The sequence below is a fragment of the Neoarius graeffei genome, chromosome 12 (assembly GCF_027579695.1).
Source record: "Neoarius graeffei isolate fNeoGra1 chromosome 12, fNeoGra1.pri, whole genome shotgun sequence".
NCBI lineage: Eukaryota > Metazoa > Chordata > Actinopteri > Siluriformes > Ariidae > Neoarius > Neoarius graeffei.
Window position 1 is genome coordinate 37,933,908 of NC_083580.1, and position 24,809 is coordinate 37,958,716.

The following is a 24,809-nucleotide window of genomic DNA, read 5'->3' on the forward strand; positions in this document are numbered from 1 at the left end:
TTCTTCCATTGCTCCATGGTCCAGTTCTGATGCTCACATGCCTATTGTAGGCACTTTCCTTGGCAGACAGGAGTCAGCATGAGCCCCCTGACCACTCTGCAGATACTCAGCCCATACAAAGCAAGCTGTGATGTGCGGTGTGTTCTAACACCTTTATATCATAGCCAGCATTAACTTTTTCAGCAAGTTGCATTACAGGTGCTCTTCTGTGGTTCACGGATTGTCCTTCTTTGGACCACTTTCTGATAGATAAATCACTGCCTACTGGGAACCTACAATTTTCAAGATGTGTTGACCCAGTCATCTAACCATTGCATCTGGCCCTTGTCAAAGAGGCTATGATCCTTAATCCATGCCATTTCTGTTGCTGCCATGTTCCATGCAGGCACATGGAAGGGCAGGAAGGCGCGTTCCCTGCCTCAAGGCTTTCCATGTAGGCACGTGGAAGGGCAGGGAGGTCCCATATTCTGACCTTAATCAAGGTCATCTCTGTCATCATTGATACCTGCTCTGTTCTATATCCTATGGGAGGGTTTGCTGCAGCTCTCCCTGCTTTAGTCTTCCCATGTAGGCACATGGTAGGGCAGGCATGTCCCAGAACAGAGCCAGCTGCCAAATACAACTTATTGCAAATATGGAGATGTAAATAAGGTTCCTTGACGAAAGTGGTCCTGACAGAATATTTTTTGAATTGAGTCTGTTTTGAGAGCAAAGGGAGACCCTCCTTGTACAAGTATACTGTTCTCAATAAAGTGCTCCATGAGTATTTTGTTGGTGAGCATGATTGTAAAAGATACCCACCGGACTGGCCCTGAAACACACTACCAAGTAGTGTGCTAAAAGATGTTTAGCCCATACAAGCTTACTCTTATTGAAGGATGATAATAGGGTAACACTTACATTTGTTGGTTTCACAAAACTCAACAGGCAGCACTCTCAGCACCTCTAACAGTCTACACTGCCTCACAAAAATTAACTCAATAGTCAAGTTTCAATGTAGTTGTATACTGAGGATCATACTGTTTTATATATTATAGTGGGCATGTGAGGTCCTCATGAACCATACACCTTTTGGTATCTGCCACATTTATTTTAATATTATTTTTGGAAAGGGGAGGAGGGGGGCCCTTATTACTCTCTGTGCACCCCTGAGAGGCCCCTTAGAGTTTCTAAGGTTTCCATGTTTTGTAATTCAGGGCTCAACATTAACTTTTTAATCCACTTGTCCAGTCAGACAAGCAGCACAATTTTTCACTTGTCCTGACCATGTAGTAACTTTTCCTGACCATAACCTTTTTATTACTATGTATTTACTAGTTCAATGAAAAGAAAGTAGTTAAACAAAGTTTATCAAAAAGCAAGTATAGTTATACTGTTTTAATGATTTTATAATTGTCAAAAAAACTCAAACTTTAACTGCAACAATAAACAAAAACTATTCAATGCCCTATTATGGTATGTGTTGTTATAACCCATTACATGATATGCAATTTTAAGAGTTAGACTCGCCCAAATTCAAAGCTTCTAGAGGAAAAAAGTTAAATCTTGATTAATACAGTAAAACCGAAAGTATAAATTAATGAAATGAAACCAAAAGAAAACAAGTTGGACATGATAAGGATGACAATCACATTGTAAAAGAAAAACAAACATTGAGTTCGGCACTGTTGTAAAATTCCTGCAAAATATTTCCTGACATTTGAGATAATTAACATTTACCATACAAAAGAAAACTACAATGAATGTCTGAATGAAATGAAGATTTACTACAGATATTTATTTCATTGAGGTATTTGATCATTTCTCCGATTTCGATGAATTCAAAGTCTAATAATCTATAATTAGATATTCTGATGAAGTTATTTTTACACACACACACACACACACACACACACACACACACACACACACACACACACACACTATAGTCGGCTTCCCCAGAATTTCGTAAATAATAAAATGGCCAGATCAAGGTGACTGAACTAGTTTTGTTGGAACTTTATTAATGTAACTCTTGGATAATTACTAAAATAGCCTCTAAGCTGCTGCCCGAAAGCCCTGGGAGAGGGGCGGTACAGATGGCGCCATGACCAGGTGCTGAAGGCGGTTGCGGACACCATCTGCACTGGAATTCAGCAGAGTAGATACCAGGCCCCAGTAAGGCTGAACATCACATTCATCAGGGCTGGAGAGAAGCCTCAGTCGCAGCGAAAGGTCACAACTGGGCTGTTATCCCCAGCACGTGACTGGCAGCTGAAGGTGGACCTTGGGAGGCACTTGAAGTTCCTTGAGCACATCACCAGCACAACACTCAGGCCAGATATGGTCCTAACATCTGAGAGCTCAAAGCAAGTGGTGCTGGTAGAACTAACAGTCCCCTGGGAAGACTGGATTGAGGTGGCCTACGAGCGGAAGAAGGCAAAGTACCTGGAGCTGGTAGAGGCCTGCAGGCTGAATGGTTGGAGGACCCACTGTGAGCCAATCGAGGTCGGTTGTAGGGGATTTCCAGGGCAGAGCCTGCACCGGACACTCAGGCTTCTTGGCATCAGGGGGTTACAGGAGAGGAGAGCCACCAAGAATATCAGTGAGGCAGCAGAGAAAGCCTCAAGGTGGCTGTAGATTAAGAGGGGTGATACATGGTGTAGTGCGCTGCTTGGACACAAGTCGGGGACTGATCAACCCTGGCTGGGTCACCCAGGCGAGGGTGTCTGATGATCCAAGACCCGAAACATCCCGTGACCCTGGGTTCATCACTGAGGATGTGCCCAAGCTGCACCATTCAAGGTGTTTCTAATAACTGTCTATAACTGGCATAGCCAGTGACCTCCAGGAAAGGCTGGATGACAACCACAAATAGTGTGGTGATGACTGGAGAGACAGTGGACAGCACAGAGAGACAGCAACCGGGGCAGTAAGGGTTAGCACCCCGAGCTGCAGCCCCCGTGAGGGAGCACCCAACCAAGCTACAGAAAGCCGTATTGAAAGATACCCCCAGGGGTGCCTGAGAGGGGGGGGAGAATGAGCACCCCAGACGGACGGATTTCCTGGCAAGAGACATGGGCGATGGATTATAGTCTACGAGAGTAACCTGTTTGTGTGGCAAGAGCTGCAAGAACCTGAAGGGTCTGAGGATCCACCAGACCAAGATGGGCTGCACAAGGAGGAAGCAAGCTGATCAATGCACAGAGGCAGTGCTTAGTACTGTCCCTGGTGAGACGGAGGAGGAGCTGGACCCGGAGTCACCCCACAGTGTCCAGAACCTCCAAGCTCAGCGTGCTGCACCTAGCAAACCATCTGAATGTCACCGGGTCCTGTGGCCTGCTGCACACAAGGAGACTGAATGGCGCCAGTTTGACGAAGACATCAATGCTGCCCTGGAAGCATCATCAAAGGGAGCAGTGGAACAGCAGCTCCAAATGATGTGCATCTTCATCATCAGCATTGGCGCTGAGCGTTTTGGCATCAAACAGCCAAAGGCCAAGATCACAGCTAGGCCAAACCGGCGGGAGAGTAAGATCACCCAGCTCAGGAAAGACCTGAAGACCCTGAAAAGCGTTACAAGACGGCAAATGAGGAGGAAAGACCTGCCCTGGCAGAGCTCCAGGACATCCTCAGAAAGAAGCTCATCTCCCTACGTTGTGCTGAGTGGCACAAGAGGAAGGGCAGAGAGAGAGCTCGCAAGCGCACTGCTTTTATTGCAAATCCATTTGGATTTACTAAAAAGCTGCTAGGGCAGAAGCGAAGCGGAACCCTCATGTGCCCAGAAGAGGACATCAACCAACACCTCAGTGTCACTTACAGTGACAGGCATAGGGAGGAAGATCTTGGGCCCTGCAGAGAGCTAATTACACCACCCACACCCTCCATCCAATTCAACACTAAAGAGCCTACTCTGGCAGAAGTCAGGGAGACAGTCAGGGCTGTGTGGACCAGTGCAGCACCAGGGCCGAGTGGTGTGCCGTACAAAGTGTACAAATACTGCCTGAGACTCTTGGAGAGGCTGTGGAGGATCATCAGGGTGGTATGGCAGAGGGGAAGGGTAGCCAAGTAATGGAGGCATGCAGAAGGTGTCTGGATACCAAAGGAGGAGAATGCAAGCGATATCAGTCAGTTTCGAACCGTCTCGCTGCTCAGTGTAGAGGGCAAAATCTTTTTCAAGATTCTTGCCAACCGCATGACCGAGTTCCTCCTGAGGAATTCCTATATCGACACCAGGGTGCAGAAGGGGAGAGTTCCAGGCATTCCAGGCTACATAGAACACACAGGAGTGGTCACCCAGTTAATCCGAGAGGCAAGGGAGAACCGAGGAGATTTGTCAGTCATCTGGCTTGACCTGGCAAATGCCTATGGATCCATCCCTCACAAACTGGTGACAAAAGCCTTGACAATCCACCACGTTCCACAGAAGGTCATAGAACTCATACAGGACTATTATAGTAGTTTCAGCATGAGATTCACCTCTGGAGCAATAACATCTGCGTGGCACCACCTAGAAAAAGGTATCATCACTGGTTGCACCATATCAGTGACGCTGTTTGCTCTGGCGATGACTATGCTTGTCAAGGCAGCGGAAGTGAACTGCAGAGGTCCTCTGTCCAGATCTGGCATTCGCCAACTGCCAATTCGAGCTTTTATGGATGATCTGACTGTCACAGCAACATCAGTGCCAGGATGCCACTGGCTCCTCAGAGGCCTGGAAAGGCTAGTAATATGGGCAAGAATGTCATTTAAGCCAGCCAAATGCAGGTCCCTTGTCCTGAGGAAGGGGATAGTGGAGAACAAGTACCGCTTCCACTTAGATGGACTCCCAATTCCATCAGTGTCAAAGAAGCCTGTGAAGAGCCTGGGGAAGATCTTCGACGCCAGTCTGAGAGATACAGCAGCGATCCGATCAATGCAGGCAGAGCTGAAAGCCTGGCTATCAGCAGTGGACCGGTCAGGCCTTCCTGGGATGTTCAAGGCATGGCTATATTGACATGGCATCCTGCCAAGACTTCTATGGCCATTGTTGATGTACCAAGTCCCAATAACAATAGTGGAGGGCTTTGAGCGAAACATCAGCCAGTTCCTGCGCAGGTGGCTGGGTCTGCCGAAGAGTCTGAGCTGCATTGCCCTGTATGAGCACACTAACAAACTGCAGCTTCCTTTCTCTGGCCTGACAGAGGAATTCAAAGTAACAAGAGCCAGGGAGGTGTTACTGTACAGAGACTCATCTGACACCAGAGTCTCCTCTGCAGGCATAGTGGTCAGAACTGGAAGGAAGTGGCAGGCACAGGAGGCAGTCCAGCAGGCAGAAGTGAGGCTGCGACATGGCGTCTTGGTGGGCTCAGTGGCAGTCGGACGAGCGGGGCTTGGTAGCCATACAAAACCATGCTACGATAGAGCCCAGGGAAGAGAGAGAGACAGCAGCTTATCCAGGGTGAGATCCAGGCAGAGGTGGAGGAGGAATGCCATAGCAGAGCAGTGACCATGCACCAGCAAGGAGCTTGGACCAACTGGGACCATGCATGGACTTGGAAGATCACCTGGTCAGAAGTTTGGAAGTCAGAAGCAGCAAGACTCAAGTTCCTGATTTAGTCTGTGTATGATGTCCTCCCAAGTCCATCAAACTTGCATTGCTGGGGGCTGGCAGAAACACCATCATGTCCACTATGCCCTGCAAGAGGATCTCTGGAGCACATCTTAAGCTGCTGCCCGAAAGCCCTGGAAGAGGGGCGGTACAGATGGTGCCATGACCAGGTGCTGAAGGCGGTTGCAGACACCATCTGCACTGGAATCCAGCAGAGTAGATACCAGCCCCCAGTAAGGCTGAACATCATATTCATCAGGGCTGGAGAGAAGTCTCAGTCGCAGCGAAAGGTCACAACTGGGCTGTTATCCTCAGCGCGTGACTGGCAGCTGAAGATAGACCTTGGGAGGCAGTTGAAGTTCCCTGAGCACATCACCAGCACAACACTTAGGCCAGATATGGTCCTAACATCTGAGAGCTCAAAGCAAATGGTGCTGGTGGAACTATCAGTCCCCTGGGAAGACCAGATTGAGGTGGCCTACGAGCGGAATAAGGCAAAGTACCTGGAGTTGGTAGAGGCCTGCAGGCTGAATGGTTGGAGGGCCCGCTGTGAGCCAATCGAGGTCGGTTGTAGGGGATTTCCAGGGCAGAGCCTGCACCGGACACTCAGGCTTCTTGGCATCAGGGGGTTACAGGAGAGGAGAGCCACCAAGAATATCAGTGAGGCAGCAGAGAAAGCCTCAAGGTGGCTGTGGATTAAGAGGGGCGATACATGGTGTAGTGCGCTGCTTGGACACAAGTCGGGGACTGATGAACCCCGGCTGGGTCACCCAGGTGAAGGTGTCTGATGATCCAAGACCCGAAACACCCCGTGACCCTGGGTTTATCACTGAGGATGTGTCCAAGCTGCACCATTCAAGGTGTTTCTAATAACTAAATTACTAAAGTTACTAAAATTGTGCTGTGAAGAAGGCTGCCTTCACCAACATGCACAGCAGAATCCAGGCTGAGCTCTATGCAAAACTCCTGGCTCAGTGCTAAGGGTGATGAGACCCAGGGCTACACTGACAGGCATGACATGAAAAAGGTTCTACGACACACTCCGAGCCATCTACAGACCACCCTCCTCTGGGTCATCCCCACTTCTCGGCGCAGACGGGTCTACCATGCTCACTGATCCTGAAGCTGATCCTGGAGAGATGGGCAGAGCATTTCAATGGTGTGCTCAACCGACCATCAGCAATAAATGACACCATCACCTGCCTTCTTCAAGTAGAGACTGCACCCAACCTTGATGTCCTTCCCATGTATGATGAGGTCCAGAAGGCCATAAAGCAGATGTCCATCAGAAAAGTCCCCGGCCCAGACGCCATCCCAGCCGAGATTTACAAGACAGGAGGTCCAGCACTGCTTGGTCAGCCAACTGACCTCTTCCAGTCCATGTGGAACAAGGAACAGCTACCACAAGAGTTCAGGGATGCCACAATTGTCCACATCTACAGTGCTCAGTGTAAATGAATACACCCCCTTTGAAAAGTAACATTTTAAACAATATCTCACTGAACACAAACAATTTCCAAAATATTGACAAGACAAAGTTTAATGTAACATCTGTTTAACTTATAACGGGAAAAAGTAAGGTTAATAATATAACTTAGATTACACATTTTTCAGTTTTACTCAAATTAGGGTGGCGCAAAAATTAGTACACCCCACAACAAAAACTACTACATCTAGTACTTTGTATGGCCTCCATGACTTCTAATGACAGCACCAAGTCTTCTAGGCATGGAATGAATAAGTTGGCAACATTTTGTAACATCAATCTTTTTCCATTCTTCAACAATGACCTCTTTTAGTGACTGGATGCTGGATGGAGAGTGATGCTCAACTTGTCTCTTCAGAATTCCCCAAAGAAAATAATTTCTTTACACCACAAAGGTGAAGGCTACAAGAAGACCAGCAAAGCTTTACTTATCAGTCAGAATACTGTAGCAAAAGTGGTACAAAAATTTAAGAAAGATGGAACTGCAACCATCTCAGAGAGACGTCTAGGTCGTCCACAGAAGTTAACACCTCGACAGGAGCATCTTCTGATGAAAAGGGTTGAACAAAATCGGCATGCAAGTTCACTGCAGTTACAGTCATGAACTTGAAATGAAAAAATGAAGCATATCTCCCAGAAAATTATTGCATTTACATGTTTTGTTATATACATGTTTATTTCCTTTGTGTGCATTGGATTGAACAAAAAGAAAAAGGAAAAAAAGTAAAATTGATATAATTTCATGCAAAACTCAAAAAATGGGTCAGACAAAATTGTTGGCACCCTCAACTTAATATTTGGTGGCACACCCTTTGGAAAAAATAACTGAAATCAATCACTTCCTATAACCATCAACAAGCTTCTTACACCTCTCAACTGGAATTTTGGACCACTCTTCTTTTGCAAATTGCTCCAGTTCTCTCATATTTGAAGGGTGCCTTATCCCAACAGCAATTTTAAGATCTCTCCACAAGTGTTCAATGGGATTCAGATCAGGACTCATTGCTGGCCACTTTAGAACCCTCCAGTGCTTTCTTTCCATCCATTTCTGGGTGCTTTTTGAGGTATGTTTGGGGTCATTGTCCTGCTGGAAGACCTATGTTCTAGGACGCAAACCCAGATTTCTGACACTGGGCCCTACGTTGCGACCCAAAATCCCTTGATAATCTTCAGATTTCATGATACCTTGCACACAGTCAAGGCATCTAGTGCCAGAGGCAGCAAAACAACCCCAAAACATCTTTGAACCTCCACCATATTTGACTGTAGGTATTGTGTTCTTTTCTTTGTAGGCCTCATTCCATTTTTGGTAAACAGTAGAATGATGTGTTTTGCCAAAAAGCTCTATCTTGGTCTCATCTGTCCACAAGACGTTTTCCCAGAAGGATTTTGGCTTATTCACGTACATTTTGGCAAACTGCAGTCTAGCTTTTTTATGTTTCTGTGTCAGCAGTGGGGTCCTCCTTGGTCTTCTGCCATAGCGTTTCATTTCATTCAAATGTCGACGGATAGTTCGCGCTGACACTGATGCACCCTGAGTCTGCAGGAGAACTTGAATACATTTGGAACTTGATTGGGGCTGCTTATCCACCATTTGGACAATCCTGCATTGCAACCTTGCATCAATTTTTCTCTTTCGTCCACGTCCAGGGAGATTAGCTACAGTGCCATGGGTTTGGAACTTCTTGATGGTCTTGCGCACCATGGACAAAGGAACACAAAGATCTCTTGAGATGGCCTTGTAACCTTGAGACTGTTGATATTTCTCCACAATTCTGTTCACAATTCACAGTTCTCAAGTCCTCAGACAACTCTCTTCTCCTCTTTCCATGTTTAGTGTGGCACACACAGACACACAATGCAAAGATTGAGTCAACTTCTCTCCTTTTTATCTGGTTTCAGGTGTGATTCTTATACACCTGTTACCGTACTTGCCACAGGTGAGTTTAAACGAGCATCACAGGCTTGAAACTAAATCATTTACCCACAATTTTGAAAAGGTGCCAATAATTTTGTCCGGCCCATTTTTAGAGTTTTGTGTGAAATTATGCAAATTATTATTTTTTCTCTGGTTTTTTTTGTATTGTTTCAATACACACAAAGGAAATAAACGTGTTTAAAAAAACATGAGTAATTGCAATCATTTTCTGGGAGAAATACTTCATTTTCTGGAAAAAAAAATCTAGGGTGCCAACACTTTCAGCCACGACTGTATCTAAAGAAGTACAAAGCCAAACTGAGATGACTATTTCCCATGACACAATACGGCGTACACTGCAGAGGAATGGCATGCATGGATGCCGTCCACGAAAGAAGCCTCTCCTAAAGCCCAGGCACAAAAAAGCCCACCTAGAGTTTGCCAGGGCCCATGCTGACAAAGATGAAGACTACTGGGACTCTATACTCTGGCGTGATGAGACCAAGATAAATGTTTTTGGAACTGATGGCTTCAAAACTGTATGGTGTCGCAAAGGTGAGGAATACAAAGAAAAATGCATGGTGCCTACAGTGAAACATGGTGGTGGCAGTGTCCTTATGTGGGGCTGCATGAGTGCTGCTGGTGTCGGAAGTTGCAGTTCATTGATGGCATCATGAATTCACAGATGTATTGCTCTATACTGAAAGAGAAGATGCTACCAACACTCCATGCCCTTGGTTGTTGTGCACTTTTCCAACATGACTAAACACACATCTAAGGCCACTGTTGGATTTCTGAAGAAGAACAGGGTGAAAGTGATTCAGTGGCCAAGTAGGTCTCCTGATCTGAACCCAATTGAACACCTGTGGGGAATTCTGAAGAGACAAGTTGAGCATCACTCTCCATCCAGCATCCAGTCACTAAAAGAGGCCATTGTTGAAGAATGGAAAAAGACTGATGTTACAAAATGTTGCCAACTTATTCATTCCATGCCTAGAAGACTTGGTGCTGTCATTAAAATTCATGGAGGCCATACAAAGTACTAGATGTAGTAGTTTTTGTTGTGGGGTGTACTAATTTTTGCACCACCCTAATTTGAGTAAAACTGAAAAATGTGTAATCTAAGTTATATTATTAACCTTACTTTTTCCCGTTATAAGTTAAACAGATGTTATATTAAACTTTGTCTTGTCAACATTTTGGAAATTGTGTTCATTGAGATATTGTTTAAAATGTTACTTTTCAAAGGGGATGTACTCATTTACGCTGAGCACTGTACAAGCAGAAAGGAAATCGACAGTGATGCGACAATCATAGGGGAATCTCACTCCTGTCAATTGCCGGCAAGATTCTGGCCCACATCCTGCTCAACTACTTGCTACAGCACCTTGAGCAAAGCCTCATACCCGAAAGCCAGTGTGGCTTCTGCGCAGGTCGAGAGACGGTGGACATGATCTTTGCCGCTTGCCAGCTCCAGGAGAAGTGCATGGAACAGCATCAGGACCTATACACCACCTTTGTGGACCTAACCAAGGCTTTAGACACAGTCAGCCAGGAGGGACTGTGGAAGATCATGTCCATGTTGTCACGTCCCGGACAACGGCAATTCCTCCGAGGCCTTCCCGGTGACCAACGGGATCAAGCAGGGTTATGTCCTTGCACCTACACTGTTCAGCATGATGTTCTCTGCCATGCTCACAGATACCTTCAAAATACTCTGATGCCAGTATACCCATCAGATTCCAGTACAACAGAAAGCTTTTCAACCTCAGGAGACTCAAGGCTGTCACCAAGGTGTCTGAGACCACGATCATAGACTTTCTCTTTGCGGACAACTCTGCTCTCAATGCCTGCTTCGAGCAAGAGAGGCAGTCTCAGGTGGACAGCTTTGCACCAGCCTCTGACAATGTCAGCCTCACCATCAGCATCCAAAAGACTGAAATGATGCTCAAACTGGCCCTAGGCAAACCCTACCAGGAACCCAACTTTGCAGTGAAGGGCCAGAAACTCCAGGTGATTGACAGCTTCACATACCTGGGCAGCACTCTCTCCCACTCAGCAACTATCGACTCAGAGATCAACAACAGAGTCTGAAATGCCAGTAGTGCCTTTGGAAGACTAAGAGCAAACATCTGGGACTGCAGAGCGATAAGCCTGACCACCAAGCTCAAAGTTTATCAGGCTGTGGTACTCACAACTCTCCTCTATGCCTATGAGCAGGGCTTTGAACCAGAATTTTTTTCCTATTGGTTCGTTCCGAACAGAAACGGAATTTTAACGTTTCCGGTTTTGGGTTCCACCATTAAATAGACGTTCCCGAACCGGTTAGAACAAAAAAATTTCGTTCCCGGAACGGTTAATTACGTTCCCTGTCAGCTGTTTAACAAATGGCTATAAAATTATGTCTCTGTCTCATCCAGCTTAAGCCAAATGTAGGCTAATTCTATTACAACCTTCATTAAATAAGACAAGAAATAATTCAAAACAATTATTATTTCAAATGTTGGCGATTTGGATTCTCAGTATGTCTTCCCATCTACACAAACAGAAAAAGTGCCAAAAATGAAAGATAATTCGTTTAGTGTGTTACCAAAGGCTAGTCAGGCCCTATAGAGGGCTACCGCATGACGTCAACGCGCCGCGAGATTTTGTTAGGCGCCATATTGGAAGACCAAGTACACATCTATGCAAGTACATACATTCATAAAACAAACTACACCTGAAATGTAGCCAGGGCCGGTTCTGCCCTAATCTGGACCCAGGTGCAACATCACGCAACCCCCCCCCCCCCACCCCCCCAAAAAAAACAGTCTAAATCAGGACAACCATCACATAACTATAACTATAAACATTTTATATCAACTATTTTAACTAAATGGGCTATAATAAATAAGCCTGCAGGCAGGCACGGCGGGCTGCCTCAGAAAAGTAACCATTCAATGACACAACTGAAAGCCTGCAGCCACGGCGGGCTGCCTCAGAAAAGTAACCATTTGTCCTACCTTAAAACTCGTTTTGCATTTTCTGCCTCCGTTTTTGTATTTTCGACCCTCCGTTTATTTTCTTTCCTTTTCTGAAAACCTGATTTGTGTCCAGACATTTTGTTCTGCTACCAACGATCGAACTCGTCAGGTCTCGTCTCTCGAGCCCGCGATGATTCCCGTGGGAAGGGCAACAATTGATACATTTTTACAAACAGCCAATAGGGAGGTTGCAACGTTCAGGCTCTTCTTTGCTCAGACACTCAGTAATGCACTTACTGAGTAATGCACTTACTCACTTATTATCACATGGAGACGTGATAGTAGTCCACCTTCCCGCTCTCTCCATTCAGTCAGCGAATGTCACACAGGAAGTGAACCCCAGCGGGTCACAGAAACTTGCGCAGGAGAAGAATGACTTTTTTATTTGTAGGCTACGGAAACTTTGAGGAACGAAATAAAAACCAGTATTAACTAGTTACCATTATTTTTAATAAGCGTTTCTGTTCCGGAACATAAAAAATAATAAAGTTTCTGGTTTCATTTCTGTTCCATGTGAAATAGAAAAAGTTCCCGGTTTTCGTTTTCGGTCCTTGAACCGGTTCAAAGCCCTGCCTATGAGACATGGTTTGTGTACATGAGACACAAGAAGCAGCTGAACCAGTTCTACCTCAGATGTCTCCACAACCGCCTCAAGTTCCACTGGCAGTACAAAGTACCAGGTACCAAGGTCCTGAGTAGAGTAGGGATGACCAGCGTCACCACCATCATGCACAAGGCACAGCTCAGATGGGAAGGCCATGTCACTCACATGCCAGACAACCGCATTCCCAAACACCTCATCTCCAGGAAACTCTACCATGGCAAGCGCTCTGTTGGTGGCCAGAGAAAGTATTTCAAGGACAATCTCTGAAAGTCTCCCTGAAAGACTTCTCAATTGACAGAGTCTTGGGAGTCCCTGGCAGCAGACCGACCAGCCTGATGCAGTCTCATCTGGCAAGGAACCAAAGCAGCTGAAGAGCAATGCACCTCCGTGGCTGTTGAGAAGCAGCAATTTCGCAAGGTGAGAGCCTCCAGCACCCCCCACACCCCACCCACCCACTGGTGCCCTACCTGTGGGAGAGGGTTCCTCACCCAGATTGGTCTTATCAGACATTTTCAGATCCACGCCAGATCGACTTCAACCTAACCAGTGGACATGGTCATCTTCGAAAAAACCAAAGGACAAATAACACTAAAATAACCTCAGTGAGGCTGTAGCTCACACTGGCCAAGACACCCATAAAAATCATAAATATGACTGGTGACACCACCTTCTTGACAACTTTTATGCACACCCACTTAGGGAACATTGAGTTTAATCAAAATCCGATCAATCCTGTAAAGAGTAGCAGTGATTTTTGTAAATTGTGGACAGACGACAATGATGGATGACACGTGATTGCATAAGGTCATCCGGCCTGACCTGATGAGCTAATCATCCAGTCTGGCCTGTGGCCAGATGAGCTAATAAAAATGGTGATTTTCAACAAACATTCAACTTATCCCTTTGGACAGGCAAATGCAGATTTGACTTATCCGGACATTCAGGCCATCATTCGTGTCAAGCCCTGCACTTTTTTTTTTGGACTTTGCCTCACAGAGATGCAGGGTCCATACTGACTGGCTTCAATATTGAAGAATTTGGCCCTCAAATTCCTACAGAAACTAAAGTGATACCTTCAAAGTGAACAATCACTTTGAAGATAAAACAAGACAGAAACCATTACATCTTCAAAGTTATCATGTAAGCTATTTCTTCAGGAGACCTTTAGACCTGTATTAATTTATAGGAGTGACTATGTGGGTGCTCTGGCTTTGGAGCCCCCAACTCCTTGGGCCACTGGACCTGTGCCTGGTAGGTCTGTTCAGTAATCCATCCTTGCATGTTATGTAAATTTGCCTTTTGTAAACATCCATGTTTATGGATGTCTGTCAGCTGTGAGATGAACAGATTCAGCTTTCTGAAAAGCTTTTATCCCTTACTTCTGCTATAACCTTGTTGGGCTATCAAAAAGGAAATGCTTCCCTACATGTGATCTTGGTCCCCCCCCAAAAAAAAAAATCCATATTATCTAAATTCATGTCAAACACTTAGATATATTCCAGAAAGGTCAGAAAAGTTGCTTTCAGACATGCTGTCAGACTCTACCACAATGGTGGAACACTGCTGTAACCCACAATTAAAGTAAACCAGGTAAGATATTACCGTAGGTGGCTATTGTCAACTATGAGCAGTGGCTCCTTGATCTAGTAAAGACCTCATTGCTTTGAATGATTCCCGAGTTTACTCAGTAGGTACTCTTTGGGTATTGTATAAAGCTAACCAGAAAAGTCCACTGGGCATCTGGATAAGACCAGTCATGAAGTAGCTGAGAAGAACTTCTTTATTCATCACATGTACACTTGTGAAATTCCTCTCTGCATTTAACCCATCTGAAGCAGTGAACACACATGCACATACACATACCCAGAGCAGTGGGCAGCCATTCTAACAGCACCCAGGGAGCAGTTCGGGGTTAGGTACCTTGCTCAAGGGCACCTCAGCCTAAGGCTGTCCCATGTCTTTGAACCATGGGGGAAACCGGAGTACCCAGAGGAAATCCACACAGACATGGGGAGAACATGCAAACTCCACACAGAAAGGCTCCCATCGGCCACTGGGCTTGAACCCAGAGCCTGTGCTAACCACTACACCACTGTGCCACCCTGAGGAACTTTATAAAAAAAAAGTGTTTTCCATTTCTCAGACATATGGGCACACATACAAACCTTTGGGTATTCAGTAGGGTGGTCCCGAAATGTATGGGAAATTTTTTTTTTACCAAAACATTCCGACCACCCTACGATTTTTTTACATACAGTTAGGTCCATATATATTTGGACACTGACACAAATTTTGTTTTTTTACCTGTTTACTGAAACATATTCAAGTTATAGTTATATAATGGACATGGACATAAAGTCCATACTTTCAGCTTTCATTTGAGGGTATCCACATTAAAATTGGATGAAGGGTTTAGGAGTTTCAGCTCCTTACCATGTGCCACCCTGTTTTTAAAGGGACCAAAAGTAATTGGACAATTGACTCAAAGGCTATTTCATGGGCAGGTGTGGGCAATTCCTTCATTATGTCATTCTCAATTAAGCAGATAAAAGGCCTGGAGTTTATTTGAGGTGTGGTGCTTGCATTTGGAAGATTTTGCTGTGAAGAAAACATGCGGTCAAAGGAGCTCTCCATGCAGGTGAAACAAGCCATTCTTAAGCTGCGAAAACAGAAAAAAACCATCCGAGAAATTGCTACAATATTAGGAGTGGCAAAATCTACAGTTTGGTACATCCTGAGAAAGAAAGAAAGCACTGGTGAACTCATCAATGCAAAAAGACCTGGACGCCCACAGACGACAACAGTGGTGGATGATCGCAGAATAATTTCCATGGTGAAGAGAAACCCCTTCACAACAGCCAACCAAGTGAACAACACTCTCCAGGAAGTAGGCGTATCAATATCCAAATCTACCATAAAGAGAAGACTGCATGAAAGTAAATACAGAGGGTTCACTGCACGGTGCAAGCCACTCATAAGCCTCAAGAATAAAAAGGCTAGATTGGACTTTGCTAAAAAACATCTAAAAAAGCCAGCACAGTTCTGCAAGAACATTCTTTGGACAGATGAAACCAAGATCAACCTCTACCAGAATGATGGAAAGAAAAAAGTATGGTGAAGGCATGGTACAGCTCATGATCCAAAGCATACCACATCATCTGTAAAACACGGCGGAGGCAGTGTGATGGCTTGGGCATGCATGGCTGCCAGTGGTACTGGGTCACTAGTGTTTATTGATGATGTGACACAGGACAGAAGCAGCCGGATGAATTCTGAGGTATTCAGAGACATACTGTGTGCTCAAATCCAGCCAAACTGATTGGTCGGCGGTTCATAATACAGATGGACAATGACCCAAAACATAAAGCCAAAGCAACCCAGGAGTTTATAAAAGCAAAGAAGTGGAATATTCTTGAATGGCCAAGTCAGTCACCTGATCTCAGCCCAATTGAGCATGCATTTCACTTGTTAAAGACTAAACTTCAGATAGAAAGGCCCACAAACAAACAGCAACTGAAAACCGCTGCAGTAAAGGCCTGGCAGAGCATTAAAAAGGAGGAAACAGCGTCTGGTGATGTCCATGAGTTCAAGACTTCAGGCAGTCATTGCCAACAAAGGGTTTTCAACCAAGTATTAGAAATGAACATTTTATTTACAATTATTTAATTTGTCCAATTACTTTTTGTAGCCCCTGAAATGAAGGGATTGTGTTTAAAAAATGCTTTACTTTTACCAATTACTTTTGAGCCCCTGAAATGAAGGGATTGTGTTTAAAAAATGCTTTAGTTCCTCACATTTTTATGCAATCATTTTGTTCAACCCACTGAATTAAAGCTGAAAGTCTGAACTTCAACTGCATCTGAATTGTATTGTTCAAAATTCATTGTGGTAATGTACAGAACCAAAATTAGAAAAATGTTGTCTCTGTCCAAATATTTATGGACCTAACTGAAGGCTAAAAGAAGGCAACAAGCAAAATTTCAGAAAAATTGATTAATATTTAGAGGTGCCACACGAGGTTGCAAATCGGGTTAAGCCATTAACATTAGTTGGTGCGTAGCCTGTTGCAGAGAAGATCTCAAACCCCCAAAAAGTCACAGTTCTAGAGGGAATATGCCACTTCTATGAAAAAGAAGAGGCAGGAAGAGTTTATAGACTGATAGAAGGTTAACTTTAATGCACTAAGGGGTTCTTAAACAATGAGCACTGATCGTAATATGCTGATGAAGTTGTGAATGTTTTTCTTTCTATGTTTTTCAGATGGCTAGCAACAGTAATACAAGTAGTACCAGTGGTGCAAAGCACAAAACCAGAAAGGACAATTATGTTTGGTTAATTGGTCCCACTTCCAAGGAACTGTCTGGGAGAAAGCTTCCTTCTGCTAGGGAAGTCCTTAGTGTGTTCTTTTATCTCCACAAGATACCATAATACCGAAGGGTTTAGAAAATCACAGACAAGTAATAGCTATTGTTACTTTGAACACAGGAAGTTATATTACTGTATTGTTTGTATTAATATGAAACAGTTAATAAGCCATATTATTTTATATTGTGTCTTGAGTGAAAACTTTAATGGCTTTGTGGCACCTCTAAACATTGTTCAATCTTAACCAAATTTCGCACAATAACTTCTTTTAGGCAATGTAAAAAAAAGGTAAGGTGGTCGTAACAAAATCCTAAAAAAAAAAAATTTGGGACCACCCTAGTATTCAGCTTTAAACATACTTTCAATTTAAATATGAATACAGATACAGATAGTGGTTAAACCAATTATGTATATTTTAGAAAAAGGAATGCATCACTGAAAAGATTTAACATTTCATATTTATTAATTAATTAATTCATTCATTCTTTTTAAATGCAGAGTTTCTCCATTACATGCAACAGTTCATGGAATGATGGGCAGTACACAAAGAACAGAAAAAAAATGTCATTGTACCTCCTTAAAAATTAATTAAAAAGGCTCCTCTAAATTGTTTGTTATTTAGGTAGCCCTTTTTGTATTTTTATTAAGATATTCATGTGCTTGATAATACTTGGTATATTTGCTTCTGAATTACATGTTGATAAAATAAAGAACTCCTCAGGAAACCACCCATGAAAATCCATATTCTTTTCAAACACATTACATAATGCTCATTAAAGGAGATACGCAGAACCTTTATTTTTAAATACATTTCTGAGTGGATAGTATCTCCATCCTTGACTCTTGTATGTTGCATAAATGGGAATAATAAAATATATATTTTTGAGAGTTAAAATCGACCACAAAGTTGGCATTCGAGCTGCCCCGCTGAGCCAGCCAGCCCTGAGTGCGTGACGTCACAGCAGGAACCGGTTTTAAGGCCGAGGCCTTTGACAGCTATCGACCAAAGTCATATAAATAAAAGTTTATGGTGAAAGTAAGAAATACCGTTACCAACTTGCTGAACTAAGACTGATTTGACTTCTCTGATTGTGGGTTGACTCTCATTAAAACAGGATAGGTGTTATAACTTATGCAACATACATGTACATGCATGCATTTTCACTGATAAAATGTAAAAGGCTAATTAAATAATCAGATGAACTGAGGCAATCACTATTATGAAGCAAATTAAATAATCTTATACCGGTAACTTAAATACACAATATGAGTTACATGTATTAATCTAAATGCAGATAAACAACCAGTGTTGTTTTTGTTGTTTTGTATCCAAATGAAAGTCGCATCCTACCCGTCTGTGTTCTCGCATCTTGAAGGCTGACCTTGTGGCCAATTGTTTTGAAACAATCTGACTTTCAGTTGTTTGTTCAGTTCTCCATTCATTCGCTTCTTCCACATAAGGACGAGATATTGCTGTTGAGGCAAGCATATCCAGTGGAGAAATCAGACTGCTTGTCCACTCATTCTCCATTTTCTCCATACTGAGTACTCCGCTATTACTGCTCGGCTCAGGCAATTACTAAAACCCGGGACAGGATGTCACCAGTTTTAGTAACACCCGTGGGGAGGTCACTGCCCGAGCGATAATATGTCACATTCCATCCCGGGTTTTAGCAACAACCCTCGGCTCACACTCTGGGAGAACTGGTGCAACTGAACTTACTTTCCTTTTCTTGTAGTTTTCTTTTCCTTTAATTGTTGGTACTGCACCCTCTTTCAATACGGGCTGATAGCCAACGCTCCTCAACAGATCAGAGGTCTCATACAAGTCATCAGTAAAAGGTGCAGAGCAGAGGAGAGACCACTTCATAGGCGCCCAATGTGCCCGTAAACAAAATGCATCCAAATCTTTGCAGTTTGAACATTTTTGGGCCATGAATGCAACAAATATCCACCTTCTGTCGTGTTGCTGCACCCGCCAGCAACACATCTATGTGGCATGGTGATAAATTAGCTCAAAATGGAAGCTTGAAGTTGCAGTTAGCTCTGTGTTTTAGTATAGCGAAAATGGTGATGTCACAGATGTCAAGGTCATTTACTCAGACCGCTACCTATATGAATCATTTTAATTGTAAAAATTACTATATTAGATTTATTGTTAACACTTAAAACTATTCCTATGCCATTCTTGAGGTCTCAAGGCATTTATAAACAAAAAGTGAGGCCATGGTTCTGCACATCTCCTTTAAGTTATATACTTTATAGATGATGGAAAGCAGATTTACAGTCCCCTCTGAAAATATTGCATCAACCAATTCTTTTGTTATTGCTATACACTGAAGACACTTAGTTCAAAAAATGAATAAAAAGAATATAGATCATTTTCTGATATTAACATCTAGATGTGTTAAACAACTTAGAACGTGGGATCTTTTGTTTGAATGCCCCCATTTTTTAAAGTGATCAAAAATACTGGAACATAACAGGTATTTCTTGCTGCCCAGGTGTGTCCTATTAGATTGATTGTTTAAACAAACAGCAGCTCAAAATGTACACTCTTTGTTTGAACCCTGAATTTCACCTGTGAATACTGCATTTGTTGTTAAAAAGGATATATGATGCTCAGAGAACTGTCTATGGGAGAAAAGCAAGCCATTTTGAAGCAGAGAAAACTCAATCTGCACCATCACTGGGCACAGCCAATACAAACATTTTGACTATCCTGAACAAAGTAACCACACAAACAGTTTGGCCAAGGAAAACAGCAATTGATAAACATTGTCAGAGCCGTGAAGAAAACCCCAAAGACAACAGGCAATGACCTCACCAACAACCTCCACAAGGCAGGGGTGAAGGTCTCACAAACCACTTTTTTTTTTTTTGGGGGGGGGGATCTTCTAGAGCAGAAATATAGTGCATTCAACAATAAGAATCAGAGGGCCACATTGGACTGACATAAAATACACATATGCCACAAAAGTTCTGAAAAATTGAGATTAACCTCTCAGCAAAGTGATGCAATGGCCAAAAGTATGGAGAAATAAAAAGATCCGCTCATGATCCAAAAACACAAGCTCATCAGTTCAGCAAGATGCTTGGGCATACACGGCTGCTTCAGGAATGGGCTCAGTCATCTTTATTGATGATCTAACTCATGATGGTAGCAGCAGAATGAATTCAGAAGTCTATAGACATTCTGTCTGCCAATTTACAGAGAAATGCATCCAATCTAATTGAGAAGAACTTCAGCATGCAGCAAGACAATGACCCACAACACTTCAATGGACTTCATTGTTTACAGTCATTTAGCACAAAAGTCCTTTCGCACAAATTCTAAGAACATTGAATCTTTATAATAAATACCCATTGATCCTGTTTACAGAGGTTTGATTTTTTTTTTTTTTTATGGAAGATGCAGAGATTCTAATTGAATGTGACTGTATTTCACCACTCCGCCATGTTTGATGTAGCCTGTATGTTTGTCACCAATCCCTGCACACCAGTTCAGCTACAGTCGACTTCCAGGTTTGTAATGTATATGCGACAAAGGTTTCCAATTCTAAAAATCTCTTCAAAAACCTTATCCAAGCATGTGATCTTTACTGGCAACAAAATTTGTGAATCAACAGATTTTACTTTTATGAAGTTTAAATCTCACTCGGCTAGACAATGCATATGAAGTACAGACACATACTTGTAAACAACGCTGTTGCCATAGCAACACGTTTCTTGCCATCTAAAAATATATCTTCTCAGTGAATATAAACAAATGAGCATGTCACATAAAAATTCAAGGAATTTTTATTTATTTATTTATTGGGGGGGGGGGGGGGTGTCTGCTCACTGTTTACATGTTCATCGTTTCAATGATCGGGCTTAATTTTACATCCAAATGCTTGACACCAGCATCTTCAGGGTTGTTTACAACAACTGTGCGAAAGGACTTTAGATTTGTGCTAAATTACTTGATTCATACAAAAAGACTTGTGTGAAAAGACTTTTGTGCTAAATGACCAGATATAGACTTCATCAGGTGGAAAAAGTGGAAGGTTTAAGACTAGCCAAGTCAATCACTAGACCTGAACCCAACTGAGCATGCATTTCAATTTGGGTTGTTTGAATTGCAAATGTAATGCATTTCAAAGAGTATTTTCAGCTGATTTAAATGCCTTTTATTTCATCAAAATTGAGCAAATACTTCCAGAGATATGGAGACTGGAAGATGCAGAAGCAAGATTATTTCTTGGATCTGGGTTGTATGGAATTATATAAAGAAACAATACCAAATGATGGAAACCCCCGCCCCTTTTTTTTTAACACACTGATACTTATTCTGCAATAACTTGAAAAAGTGGAGATATTTCCATGAAATTTGCCATCCACCAGAAAAATTTTATGCAGAATCCATTTTTGACATTTTCAAAAACATAATTTGCATATGTATGCATGAAATTAGCATATTGTAAACTCGTTTACATATACATCTATGCTTGTCAAATATAACCATTATGTTAAAGCAAGGTTGTTACTTTTCCCTTTAAAAATTCAAAGAATCCATTTTTGATCCCGTCTTTTCTATCTTTGATTGCATATCCAGTTGTTCTAATTTGCATATATTCAAAATGCATGTCATTTCGTAATTCACCTATAAATTTACGAAACGTGGGACAATGTTTTCGCCCCAAAAAATCTAGCATAACACATTTTAAAATGTAAACATTTTAATATAATTAAATGCAATTTTTTATTTTTTTCCGCCCAGTATTTATTGTACTTATTTGCATAATATAATATTTATTGTCTCGAATTTCATTATTCGTCATACTGGATATTTATTTCATGCTTCATAATTTGAAAGGTACTTCAATATTGCTGAAGCAAAAACTACACATTTTTCTTGAAAAATGTTCAAGTATATTAAAAGTAGCAATAATTATATTATAGCAATAAGTCAAGAAATTTCATTGAAAGATCTGTCTATCCTCTGATTAAGGTTACTGATATTGTAATAAAGGTATTAATATGTTACTGTATAGACCTTGCTTTGAACATTATATTGCAACAAGTTAAACATGAAGATAAAATAAATTATGTAAAAGTAGTGTCAATATTAATATAATACATTTTAATATTTTAAGGCATTAATCACTGTGCTACATGTACCAACATAATACAAATTGCAAAGCCACTTTTACTTCCACTGCTAATCAAGAATATCAAAATCTGATATTCATCATCAATCGTTTCAACATTTTCCAGTTTGTATAAGCAGCCACCTGACAGGTGGACTTTTAGGCACGGTGAATATAAACACTGGTCTACTGTGGCAACATCTACAGATGAAGATACTTGGAATGTGCCTTGTGTATTTGCAGGGTGGAGAAATACCAGCTTGAATTTACGACTTGCTTAATATGTTGCATTATGATTGCATGAATGAGCAATGTGTAGTAGGGCCTTATTTGCACCATTTATCGCTCATTTGTTTGTTTACAATATCATGCACAGCTACCGACAATTTTAAAATGCGTTTCCATAGATGTTAAATTTTATGGCTTCTCATGTGTAATATATCATGAGAAGCAGGAAAAGTTATATTTTATTATTCTTATGAAAATTTGTGCAGTTGTGCAATAACAAATATTACAATAATGCTGAAGAGGAAAAATAACTTACTGTAGAATTACATCACTTTAATTGCCAACAATAAATAAGGTATTGGACTGAAGCTCAGGATTTCCTCTGATTGGCTGTAATGCTGAAAAAGCAGCCAAATCATACTAGGTCTTATGTAACGCTCGGAAAGTCAAGGTCCAAATACTGAACCGTGCAGATAATGGCCCATTCACACTCTGTAGCCCTGAAATTTTTGAAATGCAATTCATCATAACACCTGTACCATTTAATTAAATGTACACAAAAATATTCCAATGGAAAGCTAAATAAATGTACTCTCTTTTGATATTAAATGTTATAAATACACTGCTTGATTGCCACATCGAGACGCCAGTCAAAAACACTCCCATTTTCTCTCCATTGCAATTCACAATGTCGATTGTATATCCAATGCTGTGTGCACGCGTGTGGTAATGCTACTAAAACAAACCTGGAAAAGCACCAAAAACCAAGATGGCAACAACTTGTCGACATCAGGGAGTTGCCGGCTTGATGCAATTATTGCAAGCAAGGGATATGCAACAAAATAAAGTGTATTACTTTAAGATTATCTGTTCCAAATCTTTTGCTCACCTAAAAATTGGATGGTCTGCTACACAAAGCTCCGATATTCTAAAGAAGTGTTTTACAAATCTAGCTGTAAATATCAAATTAAAACAAATTCTGATCTATAGTGTAAGTCATCTTTTGATCTCAAACCCAAATGCTGTCAGTGTATAGTGAAAAAAGAATTGCCCTTGCCTTTCCAATACTTTCAGAAGGGACTGTACAGCAGAATATTCTTGACATTTAACTTTCCATCTGACCTAGACATCCTGCAGACATCTGCCATGGAAATAATGGACATAACCCTTGCTTCCATGTTAAAAAAGGGCTCTTAAACTGAGTGGAACTGTATGTAAGATCGTTTAATTTTTTTCTTTATTTTTGTTGTTTTGTTAAATAAAACAGCCACACCATTCAAAGCAATTGTAATTATACAATCTTCAAAGTAATTCTACCAAATCCCAACCATGTATCTTATTAAAAACTATAAACTTGCCAAGTGCTGCAAACACGTTTCAAGGGTTTCAAACATAATTAAACATAAACTGGGGCTGCCAATACCACTAGAATTATTTGCTTTTATATCACATCATATAAATTTCACACATCCATAAAAAAGTCAAAAGAAAAACAGAAATAAATGGAAAAAAAAGCATCATCTATTTGGCTTGAAAACAGACACTGAAATGCCATTCTCTCAGAAAAGCTTGGGGGGGGGGGATTATGGGTGAATTGTGTGTCTTACTGGATAAAAGTATATTTAAATCGAGTTGTACTGAGTGACTACAACTCTTTCATTTGGAGAGTGATAGCAAGCTGAACAAGAACTGAAAATGAGTGTGAATTTGCTTAAACAGTTCCTGATGCACCTCCTTGTAGTAGAACATCTAGTCAATGTATTGTGAAAGCCAGCGGAAGCCCTCCCCATATCCCTGTCTCTTTAGCACGCTGCACATGAACACTTCCAGTGGTCTAGTATTCAGTTCTTTCAGGGGAATATTACCCTGGAGAAAGAGCAAACAACATATGACAGACTGCCTATTTTATCTTTTCTGGCAGTGAACTGCAGGGATTGTCAAAATGAAAGTGGCAGATCTTTGTATTCCATACACCAAGTTACCTTAGGCTAGTCTTTATTTACACACATGGTTAGTCAAAATCATGTTAACATTTAAACAGTAGAAACCATTTATTCACAAAACATACGTGCAAGATGACTTACAGGACAGTCTCAACCTGTTTGAGCAACAGTACCATTTAAAGCCCGGACACACATTTCATGGTCACGGCGCACCACACATTCAGGAGAAAAATAATCCATGAGAGTTAACCTAATTTTGACGAACACTGTGTGTGTGTTTATGTATATATATGTGTGTGTATATATATATATATATATATATATATATATATATATATATATATATATATACACACACACACACACACACACACACATATACATACATACACACACGTGTGTGTGTGTGTGTGTGTGTATCTATATCACGGCTCGAAATTCGCGGTGGTTCGGTTGCCCGAGGCGACTTAATTTGTCATTTGGCGGGTAATTCCTGTCACTAGCCAGACCGGCAGGCTAGTTGAAAATAAAAAATATATAT

The 24,809-nt window shown here is 41.9% G+C and overlaps 1 protein-coding gene across 9 annotated transcripts in view; it reads right to left on the reverse strand.

Annotated features, from left to right (window-relative positions):
* The window catches only part of sar1b (secretion associated, Ras related GTPase 1B), a 291,304-nt gene that overhangs the window by 103,313 nt on the left and 163,182 nt on the right, over positions 1–24,809 (reverse strand). The window contains exon 7 of one of the 9 annotated variants that reach the window (XM_060935855.1): positions 17,410–24,191. The exons of the other annotated variants lie outside the window; for them this stretch is intronic. Coding sequence (XP_060791838.1) covers positions 24,075–24,191 — 117 coding nt within the window. The 3' untranslated portion in view covers positions 17,410–24,074. Of the gene's footprint in view, positions 1–17,409; positions 24,192–24,809 lie in introns of those variants that run through there. 9 annotated transcript variants of the gene reach the window in all.